Genomic DNA, 19,572 nt, shown 5'->3' with positions numbered 1-19,572 from the left:
ACAAACGCATGTTCATTTTCTTATAACCACTTTACACATTCTTCTACCACTAATATTCCTCTTTTAAAAGCATCAGTCTTTCCTTAATCCTAGTAAGAGACTAGTGGTGAGTGAGTGAGAATCACGACTTCTAGAAGATCTAGAATCACTTGATTTGGAGCCATCTTTCACTTCTTTCTTTCACACCTTATGTCTTACCAACCATCAAGTTCTATTTATTTTTTTCATGCAATTATGTAACTGATAATAAAAACTTACTGGATGCTTACTAAGTAAGTGTTAGATACTGTTCTAAGCACTTTGAGAGATGTGAATTAATTTAATTCTCATAAAACTTTATATGATAGCTACTATTATTATTTCCATTTATAAACTGGAAACTGGCCAGGTGTGGTGGCTCACTCCTGTAATCCCAGCACTCTGGATGCCAAGGTGGGAGGGTCCCTTGAGCTGAGGAGTTTGAGACCAGCCTGAGCAAGAGCAAAATCTCATCTCTACTCAAAATAGAAAAAATTAGCCGGGCGTCATGGCTATCTACCCCCCTCAAAAAATAAATAAATAAAACTGAGTTTTCAGAAATGAAATGAACTACCTACAGTCTCCCTGAGAGTAGACAGTCTGACTGCAAAGTCTTTGCTGCTGAGCCCTCAGCCGCACACCACCGCTCCGTGATGAACCTTGAATCTCTGCCCATCACTTCCACCACCACTTGGGCAGAGACTCACCTCACTTCACACCTCTGTTAATTGCATTCGATTCCTAGTGATGGACTTTGCTTATGGTAATACACCATACCCTGCTAGACCACACCGCCCTAAACACTGCTTCTTACATGTCATCGCTTTGTTCAAAATCTTTCTACGGTTGCTAGTGGCCTATGTTGTATGAAATAAATTCCTTCCTGATTTTTTAGACATTATGTAATTTTGTCCCGCACTATGCAACATTTTTTTTTTTTACCTCCCCCTAGTCCGTTATCCATCAGGATGATTTTTCTACTACCCCCACAGACATGCTGCTTATTCCTGCCTCTCTGACCTTCTTCATCTCTGCAGATCTAAATTTGACCTGCCCATCTCAGAATATCGTGGTTTCGTGAACCCTTTCTTAATCTCTTCAACTGAATATGACCTTTTCTTTTCTGGGGTCTCATAAGGTTATCTTTGTCCCCCTCTGATGATACCCTGACCCGTATTGCAGTTATTTGTTTGCTTTTCTTATTCTGCCCTCTGTTGTACTTGTTTGTTAACTTATTGTGGAAGACAGAGGATGTGCTTCTCTGCTCCTGGGCTTCCCTGCACTGCCTCCCACAATGCAGATCTACTTATTGATCATCTGTTGGGGATGTAACAGAATTCTAGTTTCATCCAGCCAGAATGCTTCTCTTTTCTCTTTCATTTTGTTCCAGTATTTCACAGGAATCTGACTTCTCAAATGAAACTCTCTTTTTTGTATAATTTTACTTTTATTTTTATCCATTTTGGTGGGTATGTATCACACTTTTCATTGTGGTTTTAATGTGCTTTAACCTAATGACTAAACATTTTGAGCATCTTTCCAGGAGCTTATTTGCCATCTTTGTATCTTCTTTGTGAACTGTCTTTTCAAATGTTTGCCATTTAAAACATTTACTTGTTGAATTTTAAGAGTTCTTTCTGTATTTTGGGTACTGTTACTTTAGTAACTATGTTTTACGGAAAGACTTTTTCCCAGTTTTTGGCTTGAATTTTCATTCTGTTAATAGTATCTTTTGAAGAGCAGAAGTTTATAGTTTTGATGAAGTCCAGTTTATCTATTAGTTCAATTATAGGTTTTGCTTTTCGTGTCATGTCTAAGAAATCTTTGCCCAGCACAAGAATAAAGACTTTCTCCTGTGTCTTCTTCCCGTAGTTAGGTAGTTCTAGGTCTTACGTTTGGAAGTATGTTCCTGAATGAAACTCTCTTGACTGCTCCAGTCTTCATGAAACTACTTTCTCAGAACTCTCTTAACATGTAAGGCTGATACCACACATTTTAGTATGTTTCTCCTGTTATTTTAGACAGGGTAATTTATAAACAACAGAAGTTTATTTCTCGCCATTCTGGAGGCTGGGAAGTCCAAGGTCAAGATGCTGGCAGCCAATTCAGTATCTGGTGAAAGCTGCTGCATCCGGGTGCTTTCTTGTTTTGTCTTCAGGTGGCAGAAGGGGACAAAAGCAGAGAAACACTATGTCCCAGTAGGCAAAGAGATGCAAGATCTGGCCACTCTCTGAAGCATCTTTTATGACAGCATTAACCCCCCTCACAGTGGTGGAGCCCTCCTGACTTCGTCACTTTCTAAAAGACCCTACTTCTCAGTTTTATAATACTAGGAATTAAGGATTTATTTTTTTATTTTTATTTTTTTACCTAAAAGTAATTTATTTCAAATAAATTTGTCATTTACAAAATAAAAAAGGATCATTTATATCATCACCGGTAAAATGTGCTTCATTCTTTTAGCGGAAAAATAGGCAAAATATTGTGAATCAACACGGTTATGATTTTTACTGTTCTTCACCACAGTCTTTCCTATCTGTATAACAGAACTGGAAAATAAAGATAATTTCTACATTAAAAAATTCTTAAGGGGCGGCACCCATGGCTCAGTGGGTAGGGCGCCGGCCCCATATACAAAGGGTGGTGGGTTTGAACTCGGCCCCAGCCACACTGCAACAAAAAACAGCTGGGCGTTGTGGCAGGCACCAGTAGTCCCAGCTACACGGGGGGCTGAAGCAAGAGAACTGCTCAAGCTCAGGAGCTGGAGGCTGCTGAGAGCCGTGGCGCCACGGCACTCCACCGAGGGTGATATAGCGAGACTCTGTCTCAAAAAAAAAAAAAAAATTCTTATGAAAACTAGGGATTAAGTTTTAGCATTAATTTTGGAGGGACATGAATATTGAAACCTTAACTTCACACAATTTAGTATTTTATTGATTGTTTTATATGGCATATTTATTGTTCAAGTGTTGGTACACAGGGCCTGAGATATAAAGATTCTCGAGAGATATTCATTGAATGAATCACTGTCAATCTTGTTTACCAATCGTAAGGGCTCTAGGATAGGAACCATGCTTCATATTCCTTTCAGATCACCTTAGAGCTCTCACCATAGAGCAGGTGCTTTATGGGATTTTCATTGCAAATCCTTCCTTTACTCTTGTTTTGCCCTTCACCTTGATCACACTGAAGTGGCCTCTGAGTTCTCTAGCCTTATTTTTGCATTGAGTACAGGCAGGGCCAGGCTTTTAAAACATACAGGTCTTTTGTCCAATCCCTTTTAAAATTCTGTCCTTAATTCAGGACCAGGCCTTCTTACAGGCATAATTCTCTAGAGGAAGGGGTGGGAATATTCAGGTTGTAGGGAAAGAGTCTGCAAAATACAGACCTTTGGCCAGGAATTTATTTCTCACCATTACTGGACCTGCCACACAGTACCTGTGGAGAGAAAGAAGCCCTTCCATGTGTACCTTACACTGCTCAAAGCCAAGGGTAACATAGCACAATCATGATGAAACAATTAATGGTTGGGGCATCTTCTCAGATGGCACGAAGTCTGCTGGTAGATATTCAAAAATCAATACAAAATAACATTTCTGTAATATAATAATAATTTTTATATACTATACAGTCATCATGGTAGAGACCAACAGTGACTAGTATTTGAACTTCTCAAGGGAAAGCCTAACCTCCCAAGAGCAAAGGGAGAGCTGGGATCAGCAGGCGTCTAACATTATATGGGGCATCTCACAAGTCCTCAGCAACTTTATTTATTTATTTATTTATTTTTATTAAACCATAGCTGCGTACATTAGTATGATTGTGGGGCACCCTCAGCAACTTTTGTTGATGCTAGATAGTAAAATGGTTTTGCGGATCAGAAGGGCTTCAAGTTTTGCTACCCTGGGTACAATCTATAATACAAGTGCTTACTATGGTGGGAGGGTAAGTTCACAGGGCATGTAGAATATGGTCCTTAACCACCCTTCCCCGTCTTCCACAGCACTGAGCAGCAGATAAGCCAAGACATAGATTTTTCTTCTTTAATATTTTATACTCATCTCTTTGCCATTCCACGACTTATATGCTTAAAAAGGTCTCTGTTTTAAATGCAGGTGATGCAAGGACATATGACCCAGAATTCAAGGGGCCTGTTGCCAACAGGTAAGCAATTCTTTTCTTGGAAATTTTTTTTCCAACGAACAAAAAAATTAGCAGGAAGATTATTTTCTGGAACCATTTTCCACCCAATGAAGAGTTGTATCTACTGTGAGAGGGAAATGACTTATTTCTGCCTAAATGCCAACTTATTTACACAGAAAAACTACAGAGAATAAATCTTCCTATGAGTCATGAGTGTTCAGTGAATGAACTGCCTTAAGTTATGAGACTGAGAATTTGTATTTCTCAAAAGGAGAAGCCAAAAAATGCTTTATGAGCTTTAACCACTTTGCAGAGAAGCAAACACGTTCAAGCAGTTGTCTTGTGCACCTGTTTACTCTGTGATACCACTGCCAATGCAGAGTTGCTATGCCAACGTCTTCCACGTCAGGTATTTTTGCCACTTGGCTTCCAAAAGCAGAACACTTTCTTAGAGGTAGTCATTCACTGATGCATCATGTACTTTTTCTTTTTAGTACATGCATCGTGTCCTACTTTTTTAGGACACTTTAAAATGCTTTAGGGACATATGCACTCATCTCCACTGGCACTTCCCTCCCCATCCCCAAGATTTTTGTTTTGTCTTATTTTGTTTTGTTTTGAGATAGAGTCTTAATGTGTCACCCTCGGTAGAGTGCTGTGGTATCACAGCTCACAGCAACCCCAAACTCGTGGGCTTAAGCTTTTCTCTTCCCTCAGCCTCCCAACTAGCTGGGACTACAGGCGCCCACCACAACACTCGGCTTTTTTTTTTTTATTTTGGTTGCAGTTATCATTTTTGTTTAGCAGGCTTGGGCCTGGCTCAAGGCTCGAGCTACGGGTGCTGAGCCCCCACGTCTGAGCTATGGGTGCTGAGCCCCCACGTCTTCGGGTGCTGAGCCCGCACGTCTAAGATTTTATGGCATTTCAACATTAGCCAATAATTCCTAGTCCTCTTATTATTTATTTTATCATGTATTTCAAGGCTTCCTGCTAATCAAAAAGGGGGTTGGTGGGTAAGATGGCTAAGTATGAAGAGAAGATTATGCTGTTCATAGCTGTTTTCTGCTTAACTTTGACTTTGATTCCTGGCATTTGTATGTCACAATAAACCGTGATGTGGAACAGCAATTGTCATGCTCACCTGCACTTGCCAGGCATCAGTACGTACATTAGCATTACTGGTTACGTCCCTGTAACATCCATGTCTCAGTTTATTAGTTTCTTTGTGTTGCTATAAAGGAATAGCCAAGGCTGGGTGATTTATAAAGAAAAGAGGTTGAGTTGGCTCGTGGCTCTGTAGGCTGTATAAGAAGCATGGCACCAGCATCTGCCTGGTCCTGGGGAGGGCGGGGAGAAGGGGGCCGAGACTGCTTCTAGTCACAGAGGAAGGACAAGGGGGGCTGGTGGCCAGATGGGAGCAAGACAGATGGGAGGGAGGGGCCAGGCTCTTTTTAATAACCAGCTCTAGGGGAAACTCTCAGAGGAACTAATAGACTGAGAACTCACTCATTACTGCAAGGGTGGCACCACCCCATTGGTGAGGGACCCGCCCCCTGATCCACACATCTCCCATTGGGCCCCAGCTCCAACGTTGGAAAGCAAATTTCAACAGGAGGTTTGGATGGTCAGACATCCAACCTACAGCCATCTCAGCTTTAAACATGCATGTGTGTTTATTCAGTTTGTTCTAGTTGTGCAAAAAGCCAGGGCATTTGTTTCAGGTTACTCATTCAAAGGTATATTTAGAATAAAGGAGCCTTCTTTAGAAGAGTCTGAAGCCTTATTCTCACCGCGGTAACCCTATGAATACATTTTGTTATCTAGTGTACAAACAACCTCATTCAAGGTGGTTTTACATTTATTGTAATTGCATCCATTTTACAATAACTAATTTGTGAGAATGAAATGTAGCCTATTGCCCTCAAGGGACCTGTAGATGTAATCCAGATTCAACAGTAGTAATAACTATAATAAATAGGCTGCCAGATTTGGCCAGAGGAAATACAGATGACGGGTGTGCCTTTGAGGGCCATAGAGAAGAAGGCAGAGTTAGGGGAGGAGGTTAGAGCTCCCTGTCTTTGGTCAGTTAGGCTTTAATGATGGAAACTTGTAGTTCAGGTAGAGTCTAAACAACTGTGGTAATCACTGTGAGGGAAGTAATTTATTTTTACCTCAGCCTTTTGTGATGCCTCTGGCACCACAAAGACCTTCAAAGGTGAAATGGTCATTCTGTGGGCATACTCCCCACTGCTTTAACCTAGGAACAGAAGGAAGCATTATAAAACCACAGGGGCATAACTACAGGAAGAGATAGTTGACCCATTTGTAATGTTTTCAGACAGCAGGGTTCTATGGTGCCCTTACTGAGAAAATAATTGGGGTGTTTAAGGAGCAAGTGGGAAACCCCCAATTCTTTGCATTACCCCTTGTGGTAGGCCTGGGTTTAACAATACCCAGCACTTACATCATGCTGCTTTCCTTCTCAGAGTGCCAAAGGCTTATCAGATTTTCAGGCAGACCTTCCCGTACTCTCTGCTTGTCATCCACCACATTATGCCACCTCTCCTAGTTCACAGGGGCAGCATTTTGTGCCTAATCACCATCCACCTGTGGCTTCTTTGAGATGAGGTGAGAGGAGGATTGTACCACTGCAGGGTGGGCTAGCTCCGTGCCTCTGTTCCTGGCTACTGAGAATCAGGTGGATAGCAGTGGTTGTCCCATAATGTTGAACAAAAGGAGGTGATTTTGATAATTTAAGGCATTTTCCTAGCCCCCTTTTAACAGTTTAGCTGTAGGCCCATGATTTGTTCCCTATATTCAACAGAATTGAAAAAAAAAAAAAGGTTGGTTAGTGTTGGGTTGTGGTTGCAGAAGTGAGAGGGTATTCAGCCTGTCCTGGGCAGTGCACGAGAAAGTGGGAATGAACGCACGCAGACAACAAAGAAATAAAAGCTCTTTCATAAGATGCTACATGAGAAATTCCTGCTTTAATGAAAAGCTAAGAGAAATGATTACCTAATGGAGAATTGGTATGCTTTCTTCTGTTAGATAAGAACTTGTAATCCGCTATGTTTTCCCTTTTGTGGGAAGACTGCTTATCATTAAGGATAAAAACATCCTATCCTCTCATAATGTTGACCAAAATCACCTTTTCTGGGGTCAATATTCTGGAACAGTAGCTCCCATTTGCTCAGTGCTTAGCCGATGGGAATAAATGAGGCACTGAGGGAACCTCTCCTTCAGTGTGACCATCATTCTCTCAACTCTCCTAAAAAGAGCTGCAGTAGGGTAGTGGCATCTCCAAATATTTGCTTAAGGAAGAAAGGAGGAAAAGCAAGCATGCGAAGGAAGCTGTGTGACATAGAGCCCTGGGTGAACACAAGAACGACCCTCAGAAGAGGCTAAGGAATGGCCATTGCATTATCACATTTGAGACAAAACAGTGACAGGTTTGAACTCCAGGACTTAAAAGTCTTTATTTAAAGCTCTTATTAAGATGCCATCCAAATCCTACTCCATTTTTAGCTGGCACTGGTGTGATAAGGAGTTCAAATTTCTAAATAAGATGCTTAGCTCATGGCAGTGCCCATAGCTCAGTGGGTAGAGCGCGGGCCACATACAACCAGGCTGGTGGGTTCGAACCTGGCCCGGGCCTGCTAAACAACAATGACAACTGCAACAACAAAAAAAATAGCCAGGTGTTGTGGCGGCTGCCTGTAGTCCCAGCTACTTGGGAGGCTGAGGCAAGAGAATTGCTTAAGCCCAGGAGTTGGAGGTTGCTGTGAGCTGTGACACCACAGCACTCTAGTGAGGATGACATAGTGAGACTCTGTCTCAAAAAAATAGATAAATAAAATAAAGCTCAGCTCAGCTAACAGGAAAGTCATTCCAGAGTTATAGGAGCCCTTTGCATTACTAGGACACATGAATACACCTCAGACTACTTTTCAATTCAATTAGATTTTATGAAGCGTCCACAGGGAGCATGATACCACACATGGTGTGAATTCCACTATGCCGTGTCAAGGCAGGTCAAAGATTTACAGGTCCTGGTGCAAAAAGTTCAGCTTATTCTGTTTAATCTCTTTCTTTTTCATGTCAGGGCAAAGTCATTAAAATGTTACAACCATTTGCCTGATCTGGGATTCAAGTTTAGAAAAATAAAGTCCAAATCGCTACAATTGCAATCTTGTGATAAAGGCCACATATTATCGCCTCAGGTTTTGGAGATAGTGTCTGTTCTGTTTTAAATAGAAAAACTCTCCTGGAAAAAAGGGGGGTATGCAATGTAAAAGAGTCCTTACATTTTCAAACATAGCCATGGAAGAAATAATCATATTTTTAGCAAACAGAACACTCTAGCCAAGCATGAGGTGCTCTAACCAGTGGTATAGTGAGAAGAAAATATCAAAAAAAAACAAACCCTGCCTTCCTCACTAATTACTCACACAAATACTGGTTGCTCACACCTCTGTCCTCTAAGGGAAATTGCAGACCAGATGACAAGACAGCAGGAGCATACAAAATCTAAAAGCAATCACAAGCAGCTCATGCTAGGCACCAACCGCATGGCCCACAGCAAAGGCTGCAGGGTTTCGGGGGAGGAAAGACACCCTACAGCTGAGGGGTCATAGGAGGTGGCTCCTGGGCAGCACCAAGGAACAGGACTTGGGAATGTAGAAAATAGCACCACTTTCCCAGAGTTACGCTATGAAATCAAAACAAAATTAAAGCATAGATTGTATCAACACCTCAATGAGACCTGTAAGGCTGTCAGTCCCACAAGTCTTGATTATTAACTTATTCCTACTATTAACATATCTAAGGAGATGTACATCTGAGAACTCTCCAGGTTATAATACCGAGTCAAACTGACATGCAGATCCCACGTAAGGATCCTTCTTCTTGACCACAGGCCAGCAGAGCCTGCTGCGTTCAGCACACCTCTCTTGTAACTCTCTTGTTCTGACAGTACATGTTCGTCCAGCAACCTTTCGATATTAGGTTTCTCCTGGAGTCTGCCTGCAGGAGGAATGTGCTGGTCCAGCCGACATGGATATCAGGTCTGCGCAGCACTTACATTTCTCAATGTAATCACGTCATTGGCATTCTGACTTTATACATCAGTCTCTGGAGCCTTGCTAGTACCAGACATCGTCCCGGAGTTGGAGTAAGTCTAGGGCACTGCCAAAATCCATTTTCAGACCCTGCAGAAATGTATATGACTGGTTTGGCTCAACAGAGAGTTCATTCAAAGGTTCGCGGACTACAGAGAGAGAAAGTTTAGCAGATATGCTAAGAAAATACTGTGCAGGACTTTGAATATCACGCTAAGGTATTTGGAGCTAATTCTTAAGCAGTGGGAATTCGCTGGAGAAATTCAAGTGTGAGGGGCGGTGATGTGATCAAAACTATTTCTAACAGGTCGTCTAGGTGCAGCTCCATTTAACTGACCCCATGGTTTAATTGAGAAGTTAGTCAAGCAAGCAACTAATTACAACATAGGACTGTAAGTGTGCAGAGACTACCCTGGGGTCACCGAGGAAGGGGACCTGCAATTTACTTCAGGAATGATCAGGGAATACTTCTCCAGAGAATTTGCATGTTTTTCTATTAGATTTTAATGTTCTTTCAAAAATTCCCTTTTGCTTAGGTGATTTAAAATAATTGTATTTGTATTTTTAAAAGCTTCAGGGTATATTTATGTTTCTAAATTTCTACTAGATAGTTCTGCCTGGATGTGCCAGGGGCATCCCAAAGTCAATATTTCTTTTTTAATTAATTAATTTTTGAGGCAGAATCTCACTCTGTTCCCTTGGGTAGAGTGCCCGGCAGCTTAGCTTACAGCAACCTCTAAGTCTTGGGCTTGAGAAACTCTCTTTACCTCAGCGTCCCGAGCAGCTGGGACTATAGGTGCCTGCCACAATGCCTGGCTACTTTTTCTATTTTTAGTAAAGACGGGATCTCGATCATGCTCAGGCTATTCTCAAACTCCCGAACTCAAGCGATCCACCTACCTTGGCCTCCCAGGGCACTAGGATTATAGTAGTGAGCCACCACACCCAGCCCACCCAAAGTCAATATATCAAAACCTAAACTCATGAGTATCTTTGCCCGTTATCCCCATTCCTGCTTTTCTTCATGGTTCCCCACCTATGAGGTGAAACCACAGTCCATCTAGTTGTTAGGCACAGTTAAGCTGCGTTCTCTCTTCCACCTCAGACACACCGCTGCTCCCAGAGCCCTGCGGATTTTGCCTTCTCATTACCTCTTAGATCTCTCCTCTCCCAGGACCATTTCTCAGCTGAGTTACTGAACAGTCTTCCAACTGGTGCCTTGCTTTCATTTTAAACAACATCTGTCCTGCCATAATTCTGTCTTTTCCAGAATTTATCCTCAATTTTGAAGCTAGGGGGATAGTAGTCATTCAACAAACACATATCATATGTTAGGGGCTTTTCTAAGTCTAGGGGATACACTGGTAAGCAAAATAAACAAGACTCCTACTTTGATATTCTGGGTTTTTTTTTTTTAAGAGTTTATATATTTTGCTAGTAGTTATAAATCATTTGCCATCGTCTTTTTATAAGTAACCATTACAATCAACCTAATATATAAATGTATGTATAATAAACAAAATGAATAACAAAGTTATAAAACACTTTTAGAGACCCAGTTCTTAAACATTTCTGAACACACAGCTGACACAGCCCTTGCACATGCTCAAAATCCTCTTCTGGGTGCTTACGTCTTCGTCTGGATGAGCGCATGGTTATCTGCTACATAGAACTACATGAAATTATTGAGGTGTATCCATCCTTAATGGCTAGAATGTCAGTGTTATGTGGTTCAGCCTAGTAAATTACTAAGTTTTTTATTTCTATTGGCCAAGAAATGCTGTAGTCTTAAATACCTTTTGGGGGTAGGATTATATGTCACCTTTAATTTCTTATTTTACTCATTGTAGGGGGCCAGCCCCCACACAATCCGTGGGTATCATTCCAATGTTTGGCAATGATGAGAGAATTAAAGAAATAAAGACAACAGAGACAGAATAAGATGTAAAAGCAGGCCCTGGCAACCCCTACCTATGGGACAGACAAGGGGAAGGCCCAGAACTGTGGGTTCACTTCACATTTATTGTATACATGGTAATTTAGATCAATCACATGAATAATCATTAAGGAAATAAAAAACTCCTTCCCCATGCTGTCATTCTTTGGCATTTCATAATTTCAGCTAATCTACTCTTTAACCAACTTTTATGATCCTTACTACTTCATTCTATTCTAATTATACACTAAGGAAATGGAATGGGGATTAGCGAACAAGGAACCAGACTTTGAAGTAGGATGTGAAAGTAGAGGCAGGTTTGACCACACCCACAGTTTCCAACAGGGGACGCTTAGGTGTCCTTTCCCTGTGGGGCAGATGGGCTGATGCCTCACTCCGATTAGGGACCAGCCCCCACAACTAATGTGTTGTAGAAAGAATGAGGAGGACAGACAGGATGGATGGAGAATAGGACTAATATTCTTGACAGGATGTTAATTGTGTAAGCAAAGGAGTGAATGAAGCAGTTTTCAGTAGTGAAACATACCATAAAGTAAACGTAGTTGTAACGGATACTCCACAACCATAACTTTGTAAAATATTTCTATTAGTGAAAATTTAATATAATTAAATGACGTGTTAAAGAGTGAATGGGGGACTGGGTTGTTACAAAGGGCTCTTGGGCATGGTAAGAGGGAATGATCCAGGCAAAGATTTGGGGGCAAAGTATTTCAGGAAAAAGATAACAAATGCAAAGTCTCTAAGATGGACCCCAGAAAGGAGAGCTCAATAAATGGAAAGAAGGCATGCAGAGAGGGTAAGATAGAGAATGATGGAAGATGAGGGAGGGAGTTAGCAGGGGGCACTCATGTGAGAGTTGGGGAGTTTGAGTTTTAATTTAAGTGCGGGGGGGAGGCTATTATATATAGCATGAGAGAAAGAGTGGCATGATTTAATTTATGATCTGAAATCTCATTCAGGCATTATGTGGAGAGTGCATTTAAGAAAACTAGGGCTGAGAGAAGGGAGACCATTCTAGAGTCCATCGCGAAAGTATAGAGAAAATGTATAGTGTCACAAAGGTGGAGGAACAGGTGGTTTGCACGTGCATTTTGGAGCTAAAACCAATAAGACTTGTTAATGGATTAAATGTGGGAGATGAGACAAAAGGAGGAAACCGAGGATCTGTGAGCTGAAACAGTGGATAATGGTGCCGTTTTCTGAGATTGGAAGACCAGGGAAGGAGGTTTTAGAGTTTTGAGGTAGAAGCAGGAATCCTGAGTTCTCGTTGCTCAAATTAAGTTTGAAAAAATATGGTTAAGTTTAACCACAAATGTCAAATAGGCAGTTGAACACAGAAGTATGGAGTTTAATAGGAAGGTCATCGGTAGTGACACAGGCCCACGAATAACTGACATGTGGATAATATGTAGTCACTGGCACAGATGGGATTACCTAGAAGTCGACTATAGACAGAGGGGAGCGGAAGGTTGAGGACCGAGTCCTGTGCCATTCCAGCCCCTGGAGATCAGGCAGAGCATGAGGAGCCATGAAAAGAGAGGTCAGTGAAGGTGGAAGGAGCGTCAGGGAAGGAAGGTGCAAGAGAAACCGAGAGAACAGAGTGCTCCAGAAGGAGAGCACAGCCACCTGTGTCTGACGCTGCTGCCAGGTGGAGTGAGGGAGGCTGTCAGCTGCTGCACTCGTCAGGGTGGACTTCATTGGCAGCCTTCTCAGGACCAGTCGGAGGAGGACGGCAGGGGATAAGTCTACTGGAGAGAATGTGAGGCGGAAAGGAGAAATAGCCAGCAGAGACATCTGAAGCAATCTAGCCTTGCGACTCCTGATGAAGAGCAAGTGGAGACTCACGATTCATTTCATGCCTCCCAGAGTGGAGCTGCGGCCTCCTTGCCTCGGGATACAGCGCTCTGCACTGTGGTGGCTCTTGCTACCGAAGTAATTTCACCCCCCAGACCCTCCCTCCCACCACCATGAGTGCGTGCAGTACTCTGGCTCTGTCTGGGTTACTCTGTGCCTTTTCATACGTGCAGCTGAATTCTGACCAGTCCTGTGTGCCCTCCAGGAACCACTGTCTCAGGGCACCACCTCCTGGCCACACTGTCTGCTCTCCTGGAAGCTTTCTTTGCGACTGTGCCTCTGTGGTGGCATGGACGCCATTGCCTTGCAATGTTAGCTTTGATCACAACCCTCTTCTCCTCTCCTCCCCTGACGCAAACACTCAGCAGGACAAGGACTAATTCTGAAGCTGTGGATCATGTCCAGGAGGTCTGTGTCCCCGGTACTCACCGAGGTCCTTGCCACAGGATCTTGTGTAGAATAGTGTTGTCTAAGCACTTGCTAAACAGGCATTTCTAAAATGCAAATCTCATTCTGTCAATTTCTCCATTTTCTTTTTTTTAATCCATTTTCTTTTTTTTTGATTCTGTCAATTTCTTACTTAAAATTCTTCAGTGTCTGCTTAGCATCTGCAGAGGAAAATATCTACAAGAGTTAGACAGACCTTTGTCAGTGCTGCTCATTCTAACCTCTGCAGCTTCACCTCTCCCTGCCTCAGCCCTGAGCCACCTGCCCCCAACCGCTCACTCATGGGCACACACAGGGGTCCTGCTCACACCAAACCATTTCTAGACAAAGTGTTCTTAGGCATCTGTACTCGAAGGTCGGCTTTTGGCTGTCCTTGGAATGTCTTTAGGTATAAGCTCAAGGGTCACCTCTGCTTTGATGTTTTTGTTTTTCAGACTCCGCTTTCCCTGCTCCTGTGCACTGGACACAATCTCCTTCATTTTCAGAGCCCTTGTCAGTAACTATTAGTCGCTCTGAGCACACTGATCCCTTTATTATCTGCCTCCCCCAGTAGAGAGCAAACTTGGATGCCAGGGACTTCGCTTCGTTTGTCTCTGTATTACTGGCTCTTAGCACAGTCTCTGACACGCACACAGATAATAAGGACTTAAAAAAAAAAACTGCTTGATTTGCAGAATATTTGGGTTATTTTCATATTATCAGGGATAATTTGTAGGTAGTGACATTTTAAAGCACAAAAGCATAAAAAAAGAACAAGCTTGCCTATTGGGGAATGAAAGAGGCAGGCCGCAAATATTAAAGATGAGTGTTAGTCTCTGATTTCCGTGCAAGGCATCATGCTGATAAATAATTAATCACATGAGGCCATTCGCTCCATTCCAAATGAGGAGGATAAATGCCAGGCAGGTTCAGAGTAAATCTTCAACTTACATTTGCATTCCGAAGAATTAACCATTCAATATAATTATTTATTTTTATTTCTCTTAATTTCCTTCTACGTTTTGAGACTTTTAAAAAGTTTTCACAGGAGGTGCGATGGATACAGACTTTTTATTTCACACTTTACTTCACAAATCAAGATGGTTGGTAACATTTCTCCAGTATCTTTACAACATGGGATCTACATTTCTTTGAACTTTGTGTATTTTTTTCTCCTATAATTTTCCCTCATATTTCTCCATGATAACGAACTTCACCTTCAGACATGTATGTCCCCTCTACACTGACAAGAAGAATACAAATGATTTCAATAGGAAGCAAATACGAGAACTGCATACATTTAGGAGACAGCACTGTGTTATCACAATGTGAGATGTCTGCTGGATAACAGCACGTTAGAATTCAAAAGAGCTTGTGGTGTGTGTCAACACAGCGCTTTCGCGCTTATCACTTAGATCTGAGGCTGAACCCTTTCCTCCGTGCTTTAGCCTTAAAGGTTAAATCACAGAGTCATGGAATCTCAGGACTGGAAAGAATTTAGTGGTCATTTAGTCCACTTCCTTTATAAGAATGAATCCCTTTTTCAACCCCTACATATGGCTCTTTATTCTGTCCTTGAACCCTTTCAGATAGTGAATGTACCACCCCTCCTATGCTTCAGCTCAAAACAAATGCATCTGACTAAATTTCAGACGGACTTTCCACCTTCGGTAATAATAGCGGTGTCATTGTAAAGCCTACTGATTTGTTTAGGCTGAGTGATATGTTCTTCATCTATTTTGTGTATAAAGAAATAAAAGGCAACTATGGAACATGCACGCTTTCATTTTTATTTACCGATATACCCCTATGCAGCCTCTTTCCAGAAAGGATCTTAAATGAAATGACTTAAAATACTTGGATGCAATAGAATGATTAAAATAGAAATTTGAAGTCCTGAAAAGAAATTCTTGACTGAAAGGCTACTGTAGTTTCTGGCATCGAAATTAAATTTATCAGTGGGCTTCCCGCAATTCAGTACAAAAAGGAAAAACATCATGGATTGTACTGTTATTCTTACCTAACAGAAGAAAAGCATACCAATTCTCAGTAAATGAAAGTTTTAAGTCATAAGGAAGGTGTAGCTCTCGTAACATCTTTCATGTAGATTTGTGAACATCTGGCCTATGCCGGGCGTCTTCTGGGCTTTAGATATATAGGGATGAGTGCGACAGATCAGGTGCCTGTTGTCACAGGGAAGGGACAGAGTAGAAAACATCTGGGAAATGAACAAAGTAGGAGGAAGAAAGTAAACTGGGTGATGTGATCCTGCTTTACTAGGGTAGGGGGAGTTTGAATTTGGATTTGGTGATCAGGGAAAACAACCTGTATGGAGGTGAAAATTGAAAGGAGATTTGAATGGTGAGGAGGATTCAGCCATGCAGAGGCTGAGGACAAAGAGTATCAGACCGAGGAGGCAACATGTCCAGTCTCTAAGGTGGGAATAAGCTTAGTATGATTAAGGAGCAGAAAGAGAGCCAGGGTGAGTGAAGATGGTGCAGGTGGGTAGGAGATGCTCTATTAGCTAAGCACATAACAGTGAGCCCAGCGGATGGCGTCTGCTGTGTGATGACTTAGAGACAGGGGTAGACACATGTCATGTGAAGCATGGCTGCTTGGCCAGCCCAGAAAGTAGAGCCATAATCTAACATGATATAATGTAATAGAAGGCTGCAAAGTGGAGGGGACTGTGCACGCGTATGAAATATTGGAGATGAAATATTGACAGAATTTTATTGCAGGTTTTTATGGAGAATGAAAAAAGAAGAGGTTTAGAGGGATTCCGGACTGTGCATGAGTTTATTCCTTCACTCTAACTCTTATCTGTCATGCACTGTGGGGCAGACAGAATTGAATAAGACACAGACTATGCTCTCAATGAACTTAAAATTTAAACCACCAATTTAATATATTGAAAAGTGTATGACCTGCTAAATGGAGGGACAAGCCTAATTCAAGGGGACACAGAAAATGAGTAAGGTGAATACTTACTACTGACTAGAGGGATCTAGAAATGTTTCTTGGAGACACTGTTTGAGCTGGACCCTGGACGAGGAGGAGGATTTGATAGATAAGAGAATAGAGAAGAAAACTAGACTCACGGACACACATTCTACACACGGGATCTCTGGAAGATGCGGAGGTGGAACTTGGGTGCAGGCTCTTCATGAGGAGGCAACAACTGGGAGAAGAAAGGGAAGGATGGGAGTCTTCACACAGCTGGATCCGACAAGGCCTCGGCCACCCCTCCAGCCCCCTGCCGGGGAGCTGAGTGAGGACTGCTCTTCCAAGGGGTCTGGAGTACTCCAAATGGCAGCGTCATTACAGGCCTGCCAAGTCCCTGCTTTGTCAGCTGTCCTGGAAGGTGTGACCTGGGGGAAGAAACCCTAAGAATATCCAGGACTCTGGCAGCTAGAGGCTGTTGGCAGACCACATGCCCCACTTACTTGGTTGAAAGGGAACGGGGAAGGGGGGATATTTTCTCCTGGATCACAGCATGTCCCCTCATACTCCAGAAGGGATGGACAGAGATTAAGATTAAAAAACACCTTGGCCTTGAAGCTGAACGGATCCTGTGGATTCTGGAGAGGCTTGAAAGAAAGGCTACTGAGGATCTGAGACTTTTTCCCCCTGTGGCGTCATCTGTTTCAGGAGTTAACTCCAGATAGTTCTTCTGCGGCACCAGAACCTCTTAGAAGTCATATTGATAGTTGCCCAAGAATGGAGCTGCCTGATGAGTTGGTGGGTGGGGACATAAGGGGAAAGAACATACATTGCATCTTTTTTTTTTTTTTTGTATCTCTTATTCTTGGGTGACAGAATTCTTGTTGACCCTTCACCTTTACTATGATTACAACTAAAATGTTTGTAACTGACCCAAATCTCTTCCTTTTAAAGATGCTAATATTATCTTGAGTCACTTATACCTGTGTACTTAAACGTGCTCATATTGGAATATGCTTTTATATGTTTTCCATATATTGTTGTGCCCAGGTTGTTAAGTTACGGAATGGATTTGTTTTCATTTGCTCTAAATCATTCCATGTATTTAACTGTGTGGTCTTTGGCGAGGGAATGGGATAAAAGACTAATTTTCTACTTAAAAACTAAAGATGGTTTGTGTCCAGATGGAGGAAGCTCTCAGGGGTGGAGGGCAGCCAGCAGCTCTGAGGGCTGGCCCCTGGGGCATGCGTCCATTCTTGACCAGCATCCCATGGCAGGATTTCAAAGTCATTCAAAAACTAGCAATGTTACCAAGTCTCAGTAGGAGCACGGAGAACCTGAGAGTAGAAAGAGAGTATCAGGAGGCAGAAAGAAAAGGCCTGGAAAAATTCCTTGACTCGCTGACATGGTGCTGTAATGTCCTTGTTTAAGGTAATGCAACATCATGATTTAGTTAGACCTCTGAGGAAAAGGAGTGAAGAATACATCAAATTTTATCTTGGTATTAGTATTTAATTTGGATTTTTTTTAACTTGTGTTACTTTTTAAATGATTGTTTTGTTTGGTTCATTAAATAAGGGATTATTCTATAAACCGTGTATGCACCTGTCAGTTAAACATTACTTGAGTTGCCTTTCTATTGGGGTAACGAAGCCATCACTCAGGCATGACCCTTTATTTGATATGAGCATACCCTAATTTCATACACAGGGTGTCCATCAAGTTCATGTGCCATTTAAAATTGTTATCTATATAGTGTCCTGTATAGTTTGTAGAAGATAAGGAATAGCTTTTCATTGTTACTTTCATAAACCCAAATTTTAACAGTGAAGACAAACTTCAACGAGAGTAAAACTTCCTAACACTTATGATATTGTCATTTGGATGTCAGTTACATGTTGAATTGTATCTGTGTTTCGTGATTTACACATCTAGACATCACTTGATGTGATACAGACTTCCCAGTTCAGATCACTATGCGTTAATTTCAAATTGGAAGTCTCCTTCTTTGTATTTCGTGACATCTTCTGGAACCAATTCCTGCATGTTGGCAAGGTTGTGTTCTTCAGAATTGTTATCTATCTTATGTTTTTGATAATTTCTTATTTATTTTTCACAGGATACTTTATGCCAGACATAGAAAAAAATAAAAATCTTAGAAACAATGATGAACAATGAAGGTAAATGAGTATCGTTCACTCAAAATTTAAAGTAAAAAAATTTACACCAGAGTTGATGACCTTCTACATCTACCTTATTTCTTAATGTTTCTTTCCTGGAAACCCTTCCTTGTGATTTATTACCATTTAATGGGTTCCCTTCCTTGCACAGATGGCAAGTTGACCCCTAAATAAGTGCAGAAAGTGCTGTTCTTCTACCGTTGTGCATTTAATGTCACAACTTGATTTCTCAGATTTGGGAATGAAAGTGACCATCACATAAGTCATTTTCTCCACATGCATTATCTATAATTTTAATTTTCTCCTGTTTAATGAAAGAGGAAATGAAACTCCATCTCTTTTTTTCTGGGAGAAGTTTGATTTCCCATCCCACTACTGTCATCTTCCTTCCAAAACCTCCAGCTCGGACGTTTGTGATGAATTCATTCAATACTCTCCGCTTCCCTAAACTGGGTTATTGACGTATTGATTATTGAGACTGGAGGTACCTTGGGTGAGTAGAACATTTCTGCTTTCCTAATTGTATATAGTGTCTATGTCATTTACAATGTATTTTGGGAGTTAAAGCAAACACATAAAACTTCAGAGGAGAGTTGTTAAGTACTCAACTGTGTAGAGATTGGAAGAGAAAAATAGTGCTTCCTGTTACAGAAGAGAGAGTTCAGTTCTATGTTAAAGATAGGATTTAATGTAGGAGAGAGCTTTTTTCCTAAATTAATAGGAGGGTACATATCATTTGCATACTGTTTGCATTTGTTAGATAAAGTCAAAGTTGCAGTTGAGTCCTTCACCCAGGAGGTGTGCCGTATATCCCTACATCTTGCCTATTAGGTGGGAGCTTAGCAAACCTCCTCCCCTCCTTCCCCCTCCCCCATTTGAATTCAATTGTGTTTTTCTCTTGTGTAGGTCTGTAGTTGTTCATCTACTAGTTTTA

At 41.7% G+C, this 19,572-nt stretch overlaps 1 protein-coding gene across 4 annotated transcripts in view; it reads left to right on the top strand.

The window, feature by feature from the left end:
- SLC44A5 (solute carrier family 44 member 5) overlaps nt 1-19,572 on the top strand; it is a 370,252-nt gene that overhangs the window by 222,584 nt on the left and 128,096 nt on the right. For all 4 annotated transcript variants that reach the window (XM_053592520.1, XM_053592521.1, XM_053592519.1 and 1 more), the window contains one exon: nt 4,134-4,182. In XM_053592520.1, coding sequence (XP_053448495.1) covers nt 4,134-4,182 — 49 coding nt within the window. The remainder of the gene's footprint in view (nt 1-4,133; nt 4,183-19,572) is intronic.

This window comes from Nycticebus coucang, chromosome 5 (assembly GCF_027406575.1).
Source record: "Nycticebus coucang isolate mNycCou1 chromosome 5, mNycCou1.pri, whole genome shotgun sequence".
Taxonomy (NCBI): domain Eukaryota; kingdom Metazoa; phylum Chordata; class Mammalia; order Primates; family Lorisidae; genus Nycticebus; species Nycticebus coucang.
Note: the sequence above shows the minus strand (reverse complement) of the source record. Positions and strands in the feature narration are given on the sequence as shown.